This window comes from Heterodontus francisci, chromosome 7, assembly GCF_036365525.1.
Source record: "Heterodontus francisci isolate sHetFra1 chromosome 7, sHetFra1.hap1, whole genome shotgun sequence".
NCBI lineage: Eukaryota > Metazoa > Chordata > Chondrichthyes > Heterodontiformes > Heterodontidae > Heterodontus > Heterodontus francisci.
The window spans coordinates 67374418-67392843 of record NC_090377.1 but is presented as its reverse complement, the minus strand read 5'-3'; the positions used below and the strand labels follow the sequence as shown (position 1 = coordinate 67392843).

Genomic DNA, 18426 nt, shown 5'->3' with positions numbered 1-18426 from the left:
CATGACTAAATTTAAACTTTCAAGCTTTCTGAAAGTATGATCGACTCGATCCCTTGCCCTTTGTCCAAAACCATTTAAATTTTTCTTCAATTATTTATTCACTTTTAAAATCTATTATGAAATCTGCTGCCACTACTGTTTCTGGGCATTCTGTATCAAAACGTTGCACATTCCATTACTTAATCCGAACATGTACCAAAGTTCTTTTGGGCATGAAAGTGGTCTTTTGCTTTCAATGGAAACGAAAATTAGATGGGGCTGTTGATTCTCTCTGTGTTGCCCATTTTGATCTACTGCCGAAGACCAATTTCTCCCCCTATTTTCTCTGGATTTATTCACACTTTTTACAGTGATCTCCTTGCAGTCCATGAATACAACATTGCAGGCCCAACTGAGAGAGTCTGTAAAAGGGCTTGAGTCTTTGCAAAAGAAAAATGAAGAGTTGCTGAATGTGATAGACAAACAGAGAGAGGAGAACAAGCAGCTACTCAGATTGGTGCAGGGAAAAGAACAGGATTTATTCCAGAAGAGCCAGCAGTGTGAGATGGACACAACTCGAGTCAAAATGGGTAGGTCAGAAATGTTTTTTTTGTAATTCGAGTTCTATGAATGGTACCAGTAGTGAGACACAAATTCTTACTGATTCTGCTACTCCTATAGAAGTAGGTGAAGCCTTGACAAAAATGAGAACCATTCAGCTGAAATTGGAGGCCTCCGAGAAGGAGAATCAAATCTTGGAAATAACACTACGACAACGTGATGCCGAAGTGAGCAGATTACGAGAACTAACCAGGTAATACAGAGAACTTCGCTGGAGATTTGAAACTTGAGACTGTTTGCTCTCCACTTTTCTCCTTTTATATAATTACTTTGGACTAATGATTTCAGTCTGTAAACCATCATCTTGTATCTTAAAATATATGGCACTGGGGACAGACCATTGGATCACATCTTTTGTGCCTTTTCCTGGGACATTTGGTTTTAAATCCAGCAGACTGATGAATCTCCCTTTATTTGTCAGTTGTTAAGGGCCTAAGTGAAATTTTGTTTGGGCAGTGTCATCACAGTTCTTTATGGATATGAGTCTGTTGCACAGCTGTCCATAAACACTAATGGACATTAAATGTGCAATCTTAGATAGCCTGACATTAGAACGGCTAGTATAAAATGTAGATGTGTTACATGCAATAAGGATTATTCTCTCTCTATGTTCGAGTTGAAGTATGTTATATAGACAATAACATGGAGTGCATGTTTCGAACACCCAGAAGGGTTATTTTTACTCCATTCATGGGCATAATGGGCAGATGAAGTGGTGTAGGGAAGTGTGAAGTTATTTACTTTGGGCATAATAGAAAAGCAGAATATTTTTTTTTAAAGGTGTGAAATGTGTAAGTGTTGATGTTCAAAGTGACTTTAGTGTGCTTTTACAAGGAGCGCAGGAGGTTAACATGTGGGTACAGCAAGCAATTAGGAAGGCAAATGGCATTTTGGCCTTTTATTACCAGGGGATTGGTGTATAGAAATTAAGAAATCTTGCTACAGTTGTACAGGATTTTGGTGAGACCACATCTGGAGTACTGTGTGCAGTTTTGGTCTCCACATTTAAGAAAGGATGTTCTTGCATTGGAGGCGGTACAGTGAAAGTTCACTAAATTGCTCCCTGGGATGAGGGGGCTTCTCCTATGATGAGAGGCTGAGTAAATTGGCCCTATACTCTGGAGTTTAGAAGAATGAGAGGCGATCTCATTGAAACATACAAGATTCGGAAGGAGCTGGATAGGGTAGACGCTGAGAGATTGTTTTCGCTGGCCGGGGAATCTAAAACACTGGCACAGTTATGGGTTATGGGGATGATCATTCAGGACTGAGAGGAGAAATTACTTCACGCAGGGTTGTGAATCTTTGGAATTCTCTACCCCAGAGGGTTGTGGATGCTCCATCGTCGAATACATTTAAGGCTGGGATAGACAAATTTTTGTTATCTCTGGGAATCAAGAGATATGGCAATCGTATTGAATGGTGGAGCAGGTTCGATGGGCTGTATGATCTACTCTTATTCCTATTTCTTCTTGTGTAATGTGCTTATCATCTTTAAATGCCAACAGCGCTATTCCATTCCTCAGGCTGAATTTTGTTCCCGGCCTGACGTCTGGTTCCGTGGCAGGGGAGGGCTAGAGAATCGGAGCAGCATTGGCCATCACAGAACCTGGCGCCAGGATTGCCGGGCCTGATTTTCCCAGCGGTGGGGAAGCTCTGCGATGGGCCCTGAGTTAGCATATTTAAATTCCCTTTCTGCATTCATTTAAATGGAATTGCCTGTGATCCTACTAGCTGTTTCTAATCTTGAGCTCGACATGTGGCACTCACATGCCTTCACTTTCCTGTCCTTGAAAAGCTGGTGCCACCGAGGCAAACACCACACTTGTTGCTACTGCATAGTAGCAGCGTGAAACAGCTAGCTTCACCTCAAATTTTTGAGGTACATTACCCTTCCAGTGTATATTGCACAATCGTATGAACGGTCCTAAGGCTTGTCATTTTCGGCCCTGAAAAGCGCCCAGTCTACCTGAAATTACGTGTGGTGTTTGCCACTAACAGGATGCTGCCGTCAAGCCAAAAAGACGCCCTGCCTATCGCGCAAATGAGTAATGTGATATATGAATTTCAATCCCAGTGTGATACTAGGTATATAGGCCGTACGCCCCAAAGACTGGCGGAGCATATCATACATGTCCCTTCCGCTGTTCGCAACGGGCAAGTACAGGCCGTACCCAGCCAGCTTGTGCTTGCAAAACTCAAAACACAGTGTCCAACATTAGATGTGATTCTGTAATTGGACAACATTTGCTAAATAATCCTCAGTGTGCTAAGAGTTACGCTGACAACCAATTTAAGATTCAGTAGGGCTCGCAGTGTGGCGCATTTGCACGTAGTGGAAGCTACATATTAATACACAGGGCCCTGTTCTTTGCAGACAGAAAGAACGTATATACGCATTGCACCTGTTTTAGCTAAACAAAATAAGTGACGGCAATTCGCTGGTGCATTCCTCAGAGCAATGCCTTCACCAATCAGTCAAGCTGCCTGGTTTAAATTTCAATCAAAGCTTGGCAGTTAACTGTCAGCCACTGTAAACTGGTATGTTCTCCATGGCAATGCCTCTACCAATCAGAGTTCACTTGCCAGCCAATCAGCGCACTCTTCTCATACCAGATAAAGTTGTTGTTTTCCCTTACATTGGTATTCTTGCAGTTTGTCCTGATGAGTGCAAGACAAAAAGCTTCAACATGTCTCTCTTATCAGCAATACTCAACTTCTATTTATATCGGATTTTTTTTTTTAAAAAATGCAAAGTGTCTCAGATGAAAACTGGAGTTAAACAGTGATGAGAAGAGTTAAGTAAGATGACCTTAATGCTCACATTGTGTGGTTTTTACAAGAAGGAAGAAAGGTAGCAAGGTTAGGGAAGTTTTGGGAGGACATTAAAAGTGCGGGATCAAGGCAGTTGAAGACTCTGACCAAAATTGGAGCAGGATTAAAAAAAAAAGACTTGAATTAAAAAGAGCTTTTCACAATCTCAGGGCATCCCAAAGTACTTGCAGCCAATTAATTAATTTTTTTGAAATGTAGTCACTGTTGTAACATAGGAAACAAGGCACCCAATAAGTGCACAGCAAGATTCCACTAATAGCCATGTGTTAATGAATGGTTAATTTGTTTTTATGTAGTGATTGAAAAATAAGTATGGGCCTGGATACCAGGAATTCTCAAGCTTTTCTTTGAAATTGTGCCATGGGATATTTTACATCGAACCTGAGAGGGCAGATGGGGTCTCTGTTAAACATCTCATCCGACTGTGTGCAGTACTTCCAGCCTAGATTTTGTTCTCAAGTTCCTGGAGTGAGACTTGAATCCATAACCTGCAGACTTAAAGAGCACTGAGCTATGGCTGACACTGTGGGATGCAAAGGATGGCCAAGTGGAAGAATATAGGGACAAGTTGGCACATGAGCACTGAAGTTGCAGCAGTGGCGAGGGGCAGTGCTGTCAAGGAACATATAGATGAGGACAAGGATTTTGAATTCATTGCATCAGAGGATTGTGAACTCGGGTTTGGTGAAGATTGGTAATGTGGTCTTTAATGTCCAAGCTGAGAAACAGCCCTTCCAGCAACGCAGCACTTCAATATTGCCTTGAAATGTCACCCTAGATTATGTGCATGACTCTGAATAACTAAGCCAAGCTGACCCTATAAGTTGGCAAAACTGGAATGCTAATGGCTGTCATGTCAGGAATATAGATTTGATTATCATGAGCACTACGCATCAGCACTTGCGTAACAGGTTTTAGTGGGGGGGGGAGAGAATGTTATGTGACACATGAAGTGGTTTTGACTTGTTTTTGCCCCCTTGCCCAAAGGTTATCCTTTTAAACCAGCTACAATTCATGAAGGTTTATAACAACACCTGCGCCACCTCTGTCAATATCATTACAGATGTGAAGTTTGTTGTCTGTATGGTTACAGATTTTAGAGGAAATCTTAACACATGACTTTCAAATTTATGCAGACTTAATAATTATTTAGGTTTTGAATATGATATACTGCTATTTAGTGCATGAGGCTGGCGATAAATTTTTGACAATCCTTGGGAACAGGTAATGAGCTATCGGAACAAAGCGAGAACTATCCTTTGCGGAGTGGAGTCAAATCGAACAAACTGTAAGCTTCATCGAAAGGCAAGTAGATTTTAACCAGCTCCCAAGCTCCTAAGACCAAAAACTGCAGTTTAGGAGGTCATTATGAGCTGTTCGAGGTCCAACCTCACATGGAATACTGTGTATAGACAGCTCTGGCCACCATATTAAGAGAATGATATCCAAGCATTGGAGAGGGCAAACAACATTCATATTGAAAGCTGGTATGAAGCACTTTGGTTAGAAGGTGAGATTGCAGAATCTGGGAACAGTTATGCTGGAGAAGAATTGATTTTATCCAAAAAAAATCAATATTGTGAAAGATCTAGACAAGATAAATGTCCATGTGTACAGAAGTACAGATTTTACAACCTGATGAGATAGCCTTAACCTTTGAAGGAGGGTGAAGAGACAGTTCAGGTTACTACTTTATTCAGAGGATGCTGCTATTAGGAAGCTTCTACCAGACTATCCTAACTGCTCATTAGTGCCTGGAGCTGTCTCAGTCACTGTGTTGGTTATGTAACACTTCCCAAGAGGTTTGGGTGAAGGGGATCAAGGTAAAGTTGGCATTATTGGTGGTGTCCTGACTGGTATTGTGATTCATGTTGTAAGCTATTCACAACAGCAAATTTGACTGTGTATGTCACCTTGAGGCTTATGGACAGCATCTTTGTTGTAGGTTTTTTGACAAAAAACATTAGTATCTGTGCCTGTACTTGAGAATGGATGGAGATGAGGGAAGATGCTACTTGTAGTTCATCTTGTAACCTGGTAGTTGGTTCTGAGAATAAAAGGCAACCTGTGGACTCCGGCTTGGGTATTTTTTTCTGGAACTCTTTTTTACTTGAGAATTTTGGTGGGTGGGGTTCAAGGTTGAGCTAAGTTCTCTTTCCTCCCCTTCCTTCTCTTTTGTGGGATAACCATCTCAGTCTTCAGGGTTGCTAGAGGCAGGCGCTGTTTCTCTGAAGGTTACCAATTCCACGATGGGTAGTATAGCAGAGGTTGCTAACTGATTCGCTGGAGGTCGATCTGGTGACTTTTCAGTACTCTCCTCTTGAGAAACAAGAACTTTACCCTGTACTGCAGGTGATCTTGCTGGCACAGTTGAGTTACTCTTGGTCTGGGTGTCAGGAAATATGATGGGAGAAGTGTTTAGAACTAACAGATCAGCTGTCTTAGTGCTGCAATGGCTTAGCACTCACCATTTTTCCAGTCCTCTTTGTACTGGATGGGAAAGTCGGAGGGAATTCTGAACATTTAAGCTGATTTCCTTGTGGCATCTGTGTCAGTAGGTCGGAGATACCACATGGGTGCTGATAGAGTGCAGGGAGCAGTTTTTGTTTTCAAATTAATGTATTTTTTGGCTCACCAGAGTTGTATTCTGGAGTTTAGTGATGGCTTGTCGTCTTGCTGCTTTTTGAATTCTTTGGAGGAATAAACATGGAAATTAAGATTGGAGTCCAGAACTACTTAATTAGGGCATGTTGCCACCCACTTTTATTTTTTAAGAATACTTTTCAACACTAAATATCAGAAAATCCATAAGGGACCTCCTGATATATTTATCTAACCGGCAGACCAATAGTGCACTTGTGACAAATGTACTTGTCTACATTTCTTATACAGTGAGTCCTTGATTTTGTTTCTGCTACTTGCTTTGAATCTATCCCTTGGAAGATCTGACTTGAGTGATGATGTTTGGTGACTCCCTCCCCTCAACATCACAAAAATAAAGTAAAAAAGAGACTAGAACTATCTTTTGTCACCAGACTTTTTAAAAATATTAAACCAAATAAAGATGATGGCAGTGCAGGTAGTGTGCTGCAACTGCAGCATGAAGGAGTTTCTAGAGAGCATCATGATGCAGTAAATGTCTGTCTCAAGGAACATCAGCTTAGAGGAGTTCTGGAATCAGATGTACGCACGTTGCGGGGCTTATGGGAGGGAGAAATTTATCTGGACACTTTTAATTGAGGAGGCAGTCTAACCCTTAAGTTAGATGGTGGTACAAGTGTGATTAGTGATCAGGGAAAGGCAGTGTGACTGTGAATTAGGCAGGTAAGAGGACCCAGGATGCAGTGATGAAGACAGCCTATGACTTTATCCAACAGGTACCAGGTTCTTTCTGCCTGTGTGGATGGGGGCAAAAACTGCAGGGTGGATGAGCATACAGTTCATGGTACAGGTGGCCATTCAAGTGGGGGGAGTGAAAAGAAATCTGGTAGTGGTAGGGGACAGTATAGTCAGGGGCAATGCTCCCTTCTAAGGTGCATGCTTGTGCAACTGCGCAGTAATCTGGAATGTACTACCCATTGAAATAAACAAGCTCAAGTGTGGGGAGGGGCTGTGCATAAACCCAATGGCACAAATGCAAGCTTTTGGAGAGAGTTGTTAAAAAGTGCAGCTGTGATTGGAGGATCAGCGAGCTCGAATGCGAGGAGGGGGAAGGTGTCCAGAAGTGAGCAGCATGCAGCAGGAAGTGAAGAGCCAGGCAAGGCCTCAGACCCGGGAGAAACTGGGCTTCAGAAGGTGAACGCAGTCCGGATCCATCGATCAAGGTTTGTGGTAGGAGACTCAAATTCCCAGTAGCCAGTTAGCCTGTGAGGGGTGGGGCTGAGCTGCATAAAAATGATTGGGCCCACAGGGTATGTCGGTGACAGCCCCATATTAGAGTGAGACTTGGGAGTGCTCCTCATTCACCAGCTCTCAATGCTGCAGGATTTAACCTGGAGCCGAATGGCCCAGAAAGGCCTGCAGCACCTAATCTGCCTATAGCACTGACTGAGCCACATATACCAGCCTGGAAACCACAGGTTAATTGAAGCTGTCTAGGTTAATGGGTAATGGATGAAAGACTAGACTATGTGGGTTTCATTTCATTGTTTGATGAGATGAATGGATTTTTAAGATTGTTTATGATCTAAGCCCAGATTTTCAATCTGTATGTATCCACCCCCCTCCTTTCACATTTCATTTACTCTCCTGAAAATGTGAGCTCTTGTGTTGGGAAAGGGGAACTAACAGTCCAGTTGTGGGATATATGAGAAGAGGTGGAACAGGACAGGTAAGGATAAGACTGCTACCAGTGAGCAGAGAGGTAGAATGGGAGCCATTGTGGGCAAGAATGGGACCCAATGGGGGGGAAGAGGGGCAAGAACGGGTCATGAGGGAGGGAGGGCAAGAATGGGACATGTTGGGGGTGGCGGTGGTAGGGCAAGAGGTGAATAGGACCAATGAGCGGTGGAAGTCGACTGGGACTTTTTTGAGGTGAGGAACAATGGTACCAGTGGAAGGAGAGCAAATGTTTCCTCCAAGGTGCACATGTGCGCGGCCACATATTGATTTGGAATGTACCTTGCATTGAAATAAACAGGCTGATCACAACTTTGACAGGTCAGTGACTTTTAAAATGTGAGCTGCCTATGGACAAAGAAATAGTGCCCAGAGGATTTTGTAGCTCCCAGAGTAGAAGGAAAACTTAGAGAAAATTGGTACAGGGAATAGGTACAGTTCTCTGTAGCCCCGACTGGGAGTTCTGAAGGTTGTATTGCCTGCCCAGAACCATGACTTGAGAGGAACTTGGGGTGGGTAGAGGAGGATTCTGTTTTAGTGGTCCACATTGGACCAACAGCATAGATAGAACTAGGAATGAGGTTCGGCTGAGAGAGTTTTAGGAGCTAAAGATTGAAATTAAAATGCAGAACCTCACCAGTAATCTCTGGATTGTTACCCGAGACGTGCAAATTGGCATAAGGACAAACCGATTAGGAGGTGAGTGGTGTGGCAGGCAAAGGTTTCTATTCATGGGGCATTGCCACTAGTACCGGGGAAAGAGGAAACTTTTCTGTTGGGTTGAGCTCCAGTTAACTGTGGCTGGGACCAGCGTCCTGGCAAATTGGATAACTCAAGCGGTAGATCGGGCTTTAAACTAATGAATGAGGGTGCAGTGGGAGGATTCAAAAAAGCGTAAATTCAAAAGCAATAAGAGAAATGTTAAGGCCGTAGAGCAGAGTAGTGATTTGGGTAAAAATAGTCAGTGAGACAGGAAGGGATGGAAAGATCAACAAAGGAAAAGAGCAGTAGTGACCCGGGTGACATCAGGGAAAGAGAAAAAAAATTTAAGATAGTCACTTTCGTTTTGCAAAGCATTTGGAATAAAATAGATGAATTACTAGCACATATAGAAATTAATGGGTTTGGTCTAACAACCATTACAGAGACATGGTTGCAGAGTGACCATTGTTGACAATTAAATATTCCAGGATACTTGACCTTTAGAAGAGATTGCAGGAGGAGGAGTTGGCCTGATAATAAAGGATGGAATAAAGTCAATAGAGAGAAAGGATCTCCGTTCAGAAAATCGAGATGTAGAGGTAAGAGGTAAGAAACAAGGGGAAAACAATAGTGGGAAAAGTCTATAGGCCACCAAATAATAGTCATAAGGCTAGGCAGAGTATAAATCAGGAAATTAGAGGTGCATGGAATAAGGGTTATTTTTCATTAAAACTTATTTTTCATTTGGATTGGGCAAATGAAATTTGCAGTAATATTGTTGTGGACAAGTTCATGAAATGAATTCAAGATTTTTTTTTTTTAAAACTGGATCAGTATGTAAAGAACCAAATAGGGAACAGGCTATTTTGGATCTATGCAGTGAGGAAGGAGTATCTGGGGAAGAGTGATCATAATATGGTAGAATTTTACATGGAGCTTGAGTGATGTAGTTAAATCTGAAATTAGGGTCTTAAATCTGAACAAAGCAAACTATGTAGTTATAAAGGGGCAAGTTGGCTAAGGTAGATCGGGGAAACTAGATTAAAAGATATGACTAGAAAGCCATTGGCTAACATTTAGGGAGTGAATTCATAACTTGTAACAATTACACATTCCCTTAAGGAATAAAATGAAGGAATGAACAGATATGCCGGACAACTAGTTTAGCCATTCACTGCCAGATCTGACTGGGTCACATAAGGCACTATTGGGCCCTGCTCTTGTCTGCTAAACCTGCTCACTATTCCAGGATCATCCTGGAATGCAAAGGTAAACCCCAGCTTCTTTTCTCTACTGCAAGCCGTTTCTTAAACCCCTTTCCCTGTCTCCTCCACCCTCACCTCCATCAACAAGTGCGAGGAGCTCATGGATTTCTTTGTCGCCAAAATTGAGACCATCCGATCAGCTGCCTCTGCCACTTCCCTCCCTTCCCCTAACCCATCGTCTGAACTTTCTCTAATGCTCCCCCTTGCTGTAGCCCTGAATTTGTATCTTTCTCTAGTTTCTGTCCTATCTCCCCTCATGTCCTTTCTGAGCTCATCTTGTCCATGATACCCACCTCCTGCTCCTATTCCCACTAAACTACAGACCCATGTTATTGGCATCGTTATTTTCTCTCCTCCGAATCTGAACCCTCCTTTCAAATCTGCTGATATCACTCCTCTCCAAGAAATTAGCCCTTGACCCTTCCATCCTTGGAAACTACTGTCCCATCTCCAACCTCTCTTTCCCCTCAAATCCTTGGACGTGTTGTCCCCTCCCAAATTCATGCCCATATTTCCTGGAACTCCATATTTGAATCCTACCATCAGGTTTCCACCCCTGCCACTGTATCTGAATGACTCTTATCAAAGTCACAAATGACATCCTATGTGATTGTGACAAAGGCAAACTATTCCTACTCATCCTTCTCTAGATGTCTGCAGCCTTTGACACAGCTGATCACGCCATCCTCCTCCATCACTTCTCCAGCAGCGTCCAGCTGGCTGGAACTGCACTTGCCTGTTCCGTCCTTATCTATGTAATCCTAGCCAGAGAATCAAACCGCCATCAATGGCTTCTCTTCCCATTTCCGCATGGTCACATATATGCTGATGACACCCAGCTTTACCTCACCTCTCCACTGTCGAAATATAGAAACGTAGAAAATAGGAGCAGGAGTAGGTCATTCGGCCCTTTGAGCCTGTTCCGCCATTCATTATGATCATGGCTGATCATCCAACTCCGTAACCTGTTCCTGCTTTTCCCCACCCCCCCATATCCTTTGATCCCTTCTGCCCCAAGAGCTATATCTAACTCCTTCTTGAAAACATACAATGTTTTGGCCTCAACTGCTTTCTGTGGTAGTGAATTCCACAGGCTCACCACTCTCTGGGTGAAGAAATTTCTCCTCATCTCAGTCCTGAAAGGTTTACCCCGTATCCTTAGACTATGACCCCTAATTTTGGACTCCCCCACCATCGGGAACATCCTTCCTGCATCTACCCTGTCAAGTCCTGTTAGAATTTTATAGGTTTCTATGAGATCACCCTTCACTCTTCAGAACTCCAGCGAATATAATCCTAACTGACGCAATCTCTCCTCATACGTCAGTCCCGCCATCCCAGGAATCAGTCTGGTAAACCTTCGCTGCACTCTCTCTATAGCAAGAACATCCTTCCTCAGATAAGGAGACCAAAACTGCACACAATTATCCAGTTGTGGCCTCACCAAGGCACTGTATAATTGCAGCAAGACATCCCTGCTCCTGTACTTGAATCCTCTTGCTATGAAGGCCAACATACCATTTGCCTTTTTTACTGCCTGTTGCACCTGCATGCCTACCTTCAGCGATTGTGTATGAGCACACCCAGGTCTCGTTGCAGAGCTCCCTCTCTGTTTATAGCCGTTCAGATAATCTGCTTTCCTGTTTTTGCTACCAAAGAAGCTAAGCTCCCGTTTATCCACATTATACTGCATCTGCCATGCATTAGCCCACTCACTCAACTTGTCCAAATCACCCTGAAGCCTTTCTGTATCCTCACAACTCAACCTCCTACCCAGTTTTGTCATCTGCAAATTTGGAAATATTTAGTTCCCTCATCTAAATCATTAATATATATTGTGAATAGCTGGAGTTCATGCGCCGATCCCTGCGGTACCCCACTAGTCACTGCCTGTCATTCGGAAAAAGACCTGTTTATTCCTACTCTTTGTTTCTTGTTTGCCAACCAATTTTCTATCCATCATTGTCAGATCACTTGTCCAGCATCCAGTACTGGATGAGCAGAAATTTCTCTCAATTAAATATTGGAAGGACTGAATCCATTATTTTCGGTCCCCACCACTAACATTGCTCCCTCACGTCTCCATGTCTCTCTCTGGCAATTGTCTTAGGCTGAACCAGACTGTTCGCAACTTCATATTTGACCCTGAGATCAGCCTTCAACCACATCTGCGCCGGCACTAAGGCTGCCTATTTCTATCTGTAAAGGCACCCAACTCCGCCCTTGCCTCAGTTGTTCTGCTGCTGAAACCCTCATCCATGCCTTTGGTGCCTCACACATCTGGCTGACCTTCCATATTCCACCCTCTGTAATCTTGAGATCATCCAAAAGTCCTAACTCACACCAAATCCCATTCATCTATCACCACTGTGCTCACTGGTCTACATTGGCTTCCGATTAAGCACTGTTCAGTTTTAAAATTCTCATCCATGTTTTCTAATCCCTCTCTATCTCTAATCTCCTCCATTCTGCAACCCTCCAAGATATCTACGCTTCTCTAATTCCGGCCTCTTGCGTATCCCCAATTTTAATCACTCCACCATTGGTGGTCATGCTTTAGCTGCCAAGCCCTTAGCTCTTGAATTCCCTCCCTCAACCTCTCCGCCTCTTTCCTCCTTTAAGACGATCCTTAAAACCTCTCTTTGACCAAGCTTTTGGTCATCTGACCTAATCTCCTGTTGTGGCCTGATGTCATATAATGACTGTGAAGCGCCTTGGGACATTTTATTATGTTATAGAAATACAAGGTGTAGTTGTTTGTAGTAATTAATTTCCACAGGAAAAGTAGTCCAACCGTAGCTAACAAGTTAAGGATAGTACTAGATTAAAGGAAGTGGATTATAGTGTTGCCGAAAAGGGTAGTAAGCCTGAGGATTGGGAGGATTTTAAAATTCAGCAAAGGATGATAAAGTAACTGAGAAAGAAAGAGAAAACTAAGTGTGAGGGCGGCACAGTGGTTAGCACCGCAGCCTCACAGCTCCAGCAACCCGGGTTCAATTCTGGGTGCTGCCTGTGTGGAGTTTGCAAGTTCTCCCTGTATCTGCGTGGGTTTCCTCTGGGTGCTCCGGTTTCCTCCCACAGCCAAAAGACTTGCAGGTTGATAGGTAAATTGGCCATTATAAATTTCCCCCCGTATAGTTAGGTGGTAGTAAAATATAGGTGAGGATGTGGTAGGAATATGGGATTAGTGTAGGATTAGTATAAATGGGTGGTTAATGGTCGGCACAGACTCGGTGGGCCGAAGGGCCTGTTTCAGTGCTGTAACTCTAAATCTAAAATCTAAACTAGTTTGGTGAAAAAGTAAGCTGGGAGAAGGAAGCAAGAGGCTGCAAAAGGATTTAGACAGGTTGAGTGAGCAAGAACACGACCAACGAAATATAGGGCTGGATCTTGTTCTCCCGCAGGCCCAGGTTCTGTGGCGGTGGGAGGGTGGGGGCCTGAAGATGGCTCCAGATGAGGCCCACCACGGATCTCAACACTGAGGGCTTGGCCCGATTTCTCCCGGCGGTGGCAAGGCTCCGTGGCTGTTTCCCTGCCACTGAGCGATGGGACCACAATTTAAATATTCAAATCAATAAAATGAATTAACATACACTTACCTGCGATCTTGAGGGCCTGCCGTGATCTTTGGCGAGGCGGCCAGCACTCCCGCACCTTAATTCCCGTCTGGGGAAAGGTAGTGCCACACTAGTGGGAAGCGGGGAGGAGGTCAGATTTTCAGTGCAGGAGGCGTAGCGGGTGACGGGGTCAAATAACATAATGGGTGTAGGGGATGGTGGAAAGGGTTGAACTGTAAACTTCGTGCAGTTTGGGGTCTAAAGGTCAGATGTTAAAAGGCAAGTGTTTTGGGGGGGGGGGGGAAAGAGGGCAAATGGGTAATGTAATTGTTATTGCAGGGGGTGGGAAAGAGGCTTTAGAAATTTCTTTAATTTTGGGGGTTGTGTTTAAAAAAATTTAAATTAGGCGGCAGGGCTGGCTGCCCTTTAAAAATGGTGCCACTGCCTGCGCACAGGCAGCTGACGCCATTGCCGGGGACGGACAGCCCGCCCCTCTTCAATATTTGGGGGAGGCAGGGACAGGCTGGCCCAGCTATTTAAATGAGCCACCATGCTTAAGATCACAGTGGCTCTTTGGCACGCGGCATGAGCTTGCCACTGAAATTAGCGGCAGGCTCTTAAAATCCAGCCCATAGTGTGGAGAAATGTGACGTTAGCCACTTTGATGGGAAAAATAGAATAGCAAAATAATTTTTAAACTTGTGAAATTATGAAATGTTGATGTTCAGAGGGATCTGGGTGACCCTGGACACAAGTCACAAAGTCACCATGCAGGTATAGCAGGCAATTGGGAAAGTAAATGGTATGTTTGCCTTTGTTACAAAGGAATTGGCATATATGTCTTACTGCAATTGTATAGGGTCTTGGTTAGACCACACCTGGAGTGCTGTGTAAAGTGTTTGTCTCCTTACCCAAGGAAGGATATATTTGAATGAAGGTTCACCATTCTGAGATGAGGGGATTGTCTTGTAGGCAGAGTTGAGTAGACCACGCCTATATTCCCTGGAATTAAGAAGAATGAGAGGTGGTGTCATCGAAACATAAAATTCTTAGGGTAGATGCTGGGAGGATTTTTCCCCTAGCTGGGGAGGCTAGAACTAGGGTTCATGGTCTCAGAATAAGCGATCAGCCATTTAGGACTAAAAATAGGAGACCTTCTCAAAGGGTTGTGAACCTTTGGAACTATTTGCCACAGAGCTGTGGCTGTTCACTTATTGAGTGTGTTCAAATCAGACATCAAAAGATTTTTTGATACTCAGGGAATCAAGTTGCTTAGGAATCATACAAGAAGGTGTAGCTGAGATAAATGATGAGCCATGCTATTGAATGGCAGAGGAGGCCAAAAGGCCTACTCCAGCTCCTATTTAAGTTTTTATATGAATTTGATTTATGCACTGGAAATATGCCAATAATGAGGAAATTCAAATCCAAACCAAATTCAAGCGTTTGCTGGATATGTAGTTGCACTACTTCAGTTTTAAGTTTTTAATACTGAATACTATTCTGCTTTCTTGCCATGTATAACACAAGACAACATATTAATGAACACCTGTGACTTATCCTTTAAGTATGAAATTTGTCATTATACACCCAGCATGAAGCATTTCAAAACTTCAAACTTGCCTCCAGAATGTAGTCGAACTTTTAAGTGTCTTTTTATTGCTGCTTATCACACATTATTTTGATATCCTAGATTTCTATTATTTCTTCTTGTTACTTATTATTTTTAAATGCTACATTTTCTTAGAGTGATGTGGTTGTTTTAAACCCCATCCTTTTATATATAATTTGCTGTAACAGAACTGTGTATTTGGGATTGTATCTAGAGAAAAATATTCTTGTAAATCTCCTCTGTACTCTTTCCAGAGTAATTATGTCCTTCCTGTAATAATGTGACCAGAACTGTATGCAATACTCCAGCTGTGGTCCAACCAGCATTTTATACAGTTTCAGCATTACATGCCTGCTTTTTTTTTAAAAAAAAGAATCCTTCAAAGGAAGCAGGTTTGCAACTGTCCATAGCATAATTTTGACCACCGGATGGCCCTCATGGACAGCTGATTGCTTGAGAAATGCATTCAGAGGGGATTATTCCTGAAAAAGAGCATCAAAGTTGTACTCTATGCTAATTTAAGAATTAATAACTTAAATACAAAATAAGAAATTGCTAAAATTTAATCTACACTGAAGTAAAGTCCACAAACAGTGTAAATATTTTACACTATGAATTAGCCAGTCTCATGCTCCCGGTGGGAGCTGCGCTCAAAGCATGAGTCCGAGGTTCAGGGCTGCAGAGAGGGCTACAGAGACTTAGTCCTACTGCAGGACTATCTCCAAATCTAAGCTCCCTTCAAACACATCTCCCCACTGGATATCTGGGCCGGAATTTTATCAGCCCTTTGACGAGGGGCTGGGAAGCAGGAAGACATCAGGGATTTTTTTTTTTTTTTAATTCATTCATGGGATGTGGGCATCACTGGCCAGGCTGGCATTAATTGCCCATCCCTAATTGCCCTTGAGAAGGTGATGGTGAGCTGCCTTTTTAAACTGCTGCAGTCCATGTGGGGTAGGTACACCCACAGTGCTGTTAGGGAGGGATGCTGAACATCTTCCCGCTGCTATGCCATTTTGCCAACTGCTGGGAGCCCAATTGAGCCACTTAAGTGGGAAATTAAAGGCCACTTCCAGCCTTCGTGGACATTTGGCCCATGTCAGGGGTGGGGGATTTACGATTAACCTGAACCTCAACTGGATCAACTACATAAATGCCATGGCTAATCTAGCAGGTGAGAGACTGGATATTCTGCACTAAGTGACTTACCTCCTGACTGCTCAAACCTCCTTCACCTACTCCAAGGCACATGTCACTGTGATGGAATACTAACAAAATGCTAGCAGTTCAATACCATTCAGTATGATGGGCACCTTATCCACTCACTCCACCACTGGCATACCGTGGCTGCAGTGTGTACTATCTACAGGATGCAGTGCAACAATTTGCCAAGGGTTCTTCGGCAATATCTCTCAAATCCCTGGCCTCCACAATGTAGACTGACAATGGCAGTAGGTGCTTGGGAACACCATTACCTACAAGTTCTTATCCAAGTCATACTCCATCATGACTTAGACATATAGCACTATTCCTTTATTGTCACTGGGTCAAAATTCTGGAACTCCCTACCTAACAGCAATGTGTGAGCACCTCCATCACATGGACTGCAACAATTCAAGAAAGCCCACTACCACTTCTCATGGCAACTAGACATGGACCAGGATGCCAACATCTTAAGAATTAAAAAATGTATTTTCTGTTCAGCAACAAAGACAGGGTGGCCCAATTTTGTGGTCATAGTCTGGGCTGCACCATGATTCCCAATACAAACTAATTTCCTTCTTTCCCTCTCACCCATAGCCCAGTTAATACTGGATCACTGTACCTACACAAAATAATGACACAGCCAAGAATGGGTAACAGACTAGGAATTCAAACTTACTCCATCTTAATTAGTGTCCCTCATTCTACAGCAAGAGCTTGCAGGGGATTCCTCTTCTAAAGCACTTTTGTTTTGGTTCCAAACAGATATGAAAGGTGTCCACATTGAAACTGTGGTATTAGTTATTTTTGTAATTGATAGGGAATGTTAACTATTTTCATTAACTGACTACATTGCTTGGTTGTTTTAACAGAAACCTGCAAAATAGCATGGCAAGACTTCTCTCTGACCTTAGCATAGATTGTGTGAAAGTCAAACCCACATCCAAACTTACGAGAAACGCCCTACAAGAATATGAGAAGCAGCTACCGGATGATCCAGCTTTGAGCTCTGTGACAGTTTATCTTAAAAATCTGAACACTAATTCTGACTATGACGCACAAGCTTTATCTTCATGTAAAATACATGAATCTGGACCTCTGACCATTCCTGTTCAACCTTATTTAACATCTGCAACCACAGGAACATACCAAAATAATGGCCCATCAGCAAAGTATTCACCCACAAGTTTTTCCAGTTACAGTGCACAGATTGAACGTCACATTGCTGGAGGACATGAGGACTCTAACCTGGATGAAACCATGTACATTCCATTAGTTGGCAATGCCTCCAAGCAAGAAAATGAATCAGCTGAAAGAAGGAAATGTATACCACCACAATCAAATATAGGATCAAAGTTGTTGCATTATGATGAAAGTTCATGCAATGAACTGGTTGTGATGCCAGGTATTGTGAATGCGTTAGAAAAGCCAGAAAGGGTTGTTCCTGAAGAAATACCTGTCACATACAAGTTAAAGGAGAAAACTGAAGTAAGCGATTGTTCATCAAGAATGGCAGTGGCAGAAAATAATCAGATTCAGTTGAGACCTTTAGACATAACTACTGTTAATTTTCCAGACAATAATACAAGCCTTCCCAAATCCAACGTAAATCTATATACCTCTCTCCCACATCAAAGAAACCGGACGCAATTACATAAAAACAAGTCTTCGGCAGTAGATTCAAGTTTCTCGAGTATTGATTATAGATCAATAAAATCTGACTGGAGCATGTCATCTGTTTCTTCGTTTAATTCTCGCGATGAGCAAGACTTCAGGAATAGTCTAGCAGCCCTAGATGCTAACATTGCAAGACTACAAAAGAGCTTACAGGTGGACCTTGAGATAAATCGATCTCAAAACATTTAAAGACTAATTGACCTTTTTATTTGTAGGTAGTGTATTCTTTTGGCTTTGACTTTTAACGTGTGTTTTAATAGAATGTTATTTTAATACTTTTTGCACTGAACTTCCCCATGTATTAAGCAAGTTTTTAATCTAAGTGTTTTGCAATCATGGATGTTGCTTTTTTTCTGTAATTAGATTTTAATTTCAGAAAATAAACTCTGGTGTTTGCTAATCGAGAACTAAATGAAACTTTTCAGATGAAATCTCTTAATTTTGTACTTCGATACTGTTAACTATAAAAATTAGGCTTCTTAAGAGCATATTACCTTTAAGAGGTTTGTTTTCCTTTTGTTTTTGTCATGTAGTTTGTACAAGCTATGGTCATTTCCAGCAAAGATGCAGGGGACTAATCAGTTTCTAAGCCACTGCCTCTGTTACTTTGAGGTACAACAGTACATTGCTCCTAGGA

General features: G+C 42.7%; 1 protein-coding gene across 7 annotated transcripts in view; it reads left to right on the top strand.

Moving 5' to 3' along the window:
* The window catches only part of ccdc14 (coiled-coil domain containing 14), a 54063-nt gene extending 35896 nt beyond the window's left edge, over positions 1–18167 (top strand). For 6 of the 7 annotated variants that reach the window (XM_068034546.1, XM_068034543.1, XM_068034542.1 and 3 more), the window contains 3 exons: positions 351–569; positions 661–793; positions 16985–18166. In XM_068034546.1, coding sequence (XP_067890647.1) covers positions 351–569; positions 661–793; positions 16985–17978 — 1346 coding nt within the window. In that variant the 3' untranslated portion in view covers positions 17979–18166. Of the gene's footprint in view, positions 1–350; positions 570–660; positions 794–16984 lie in introns of all 7 variants that reach the window. The other variant, XM_068034544.1, reaches the window with a different exon arrangement.
* The last annotated feature ends 259 nt before the right edge of the window (positions 18168–18426 follow it).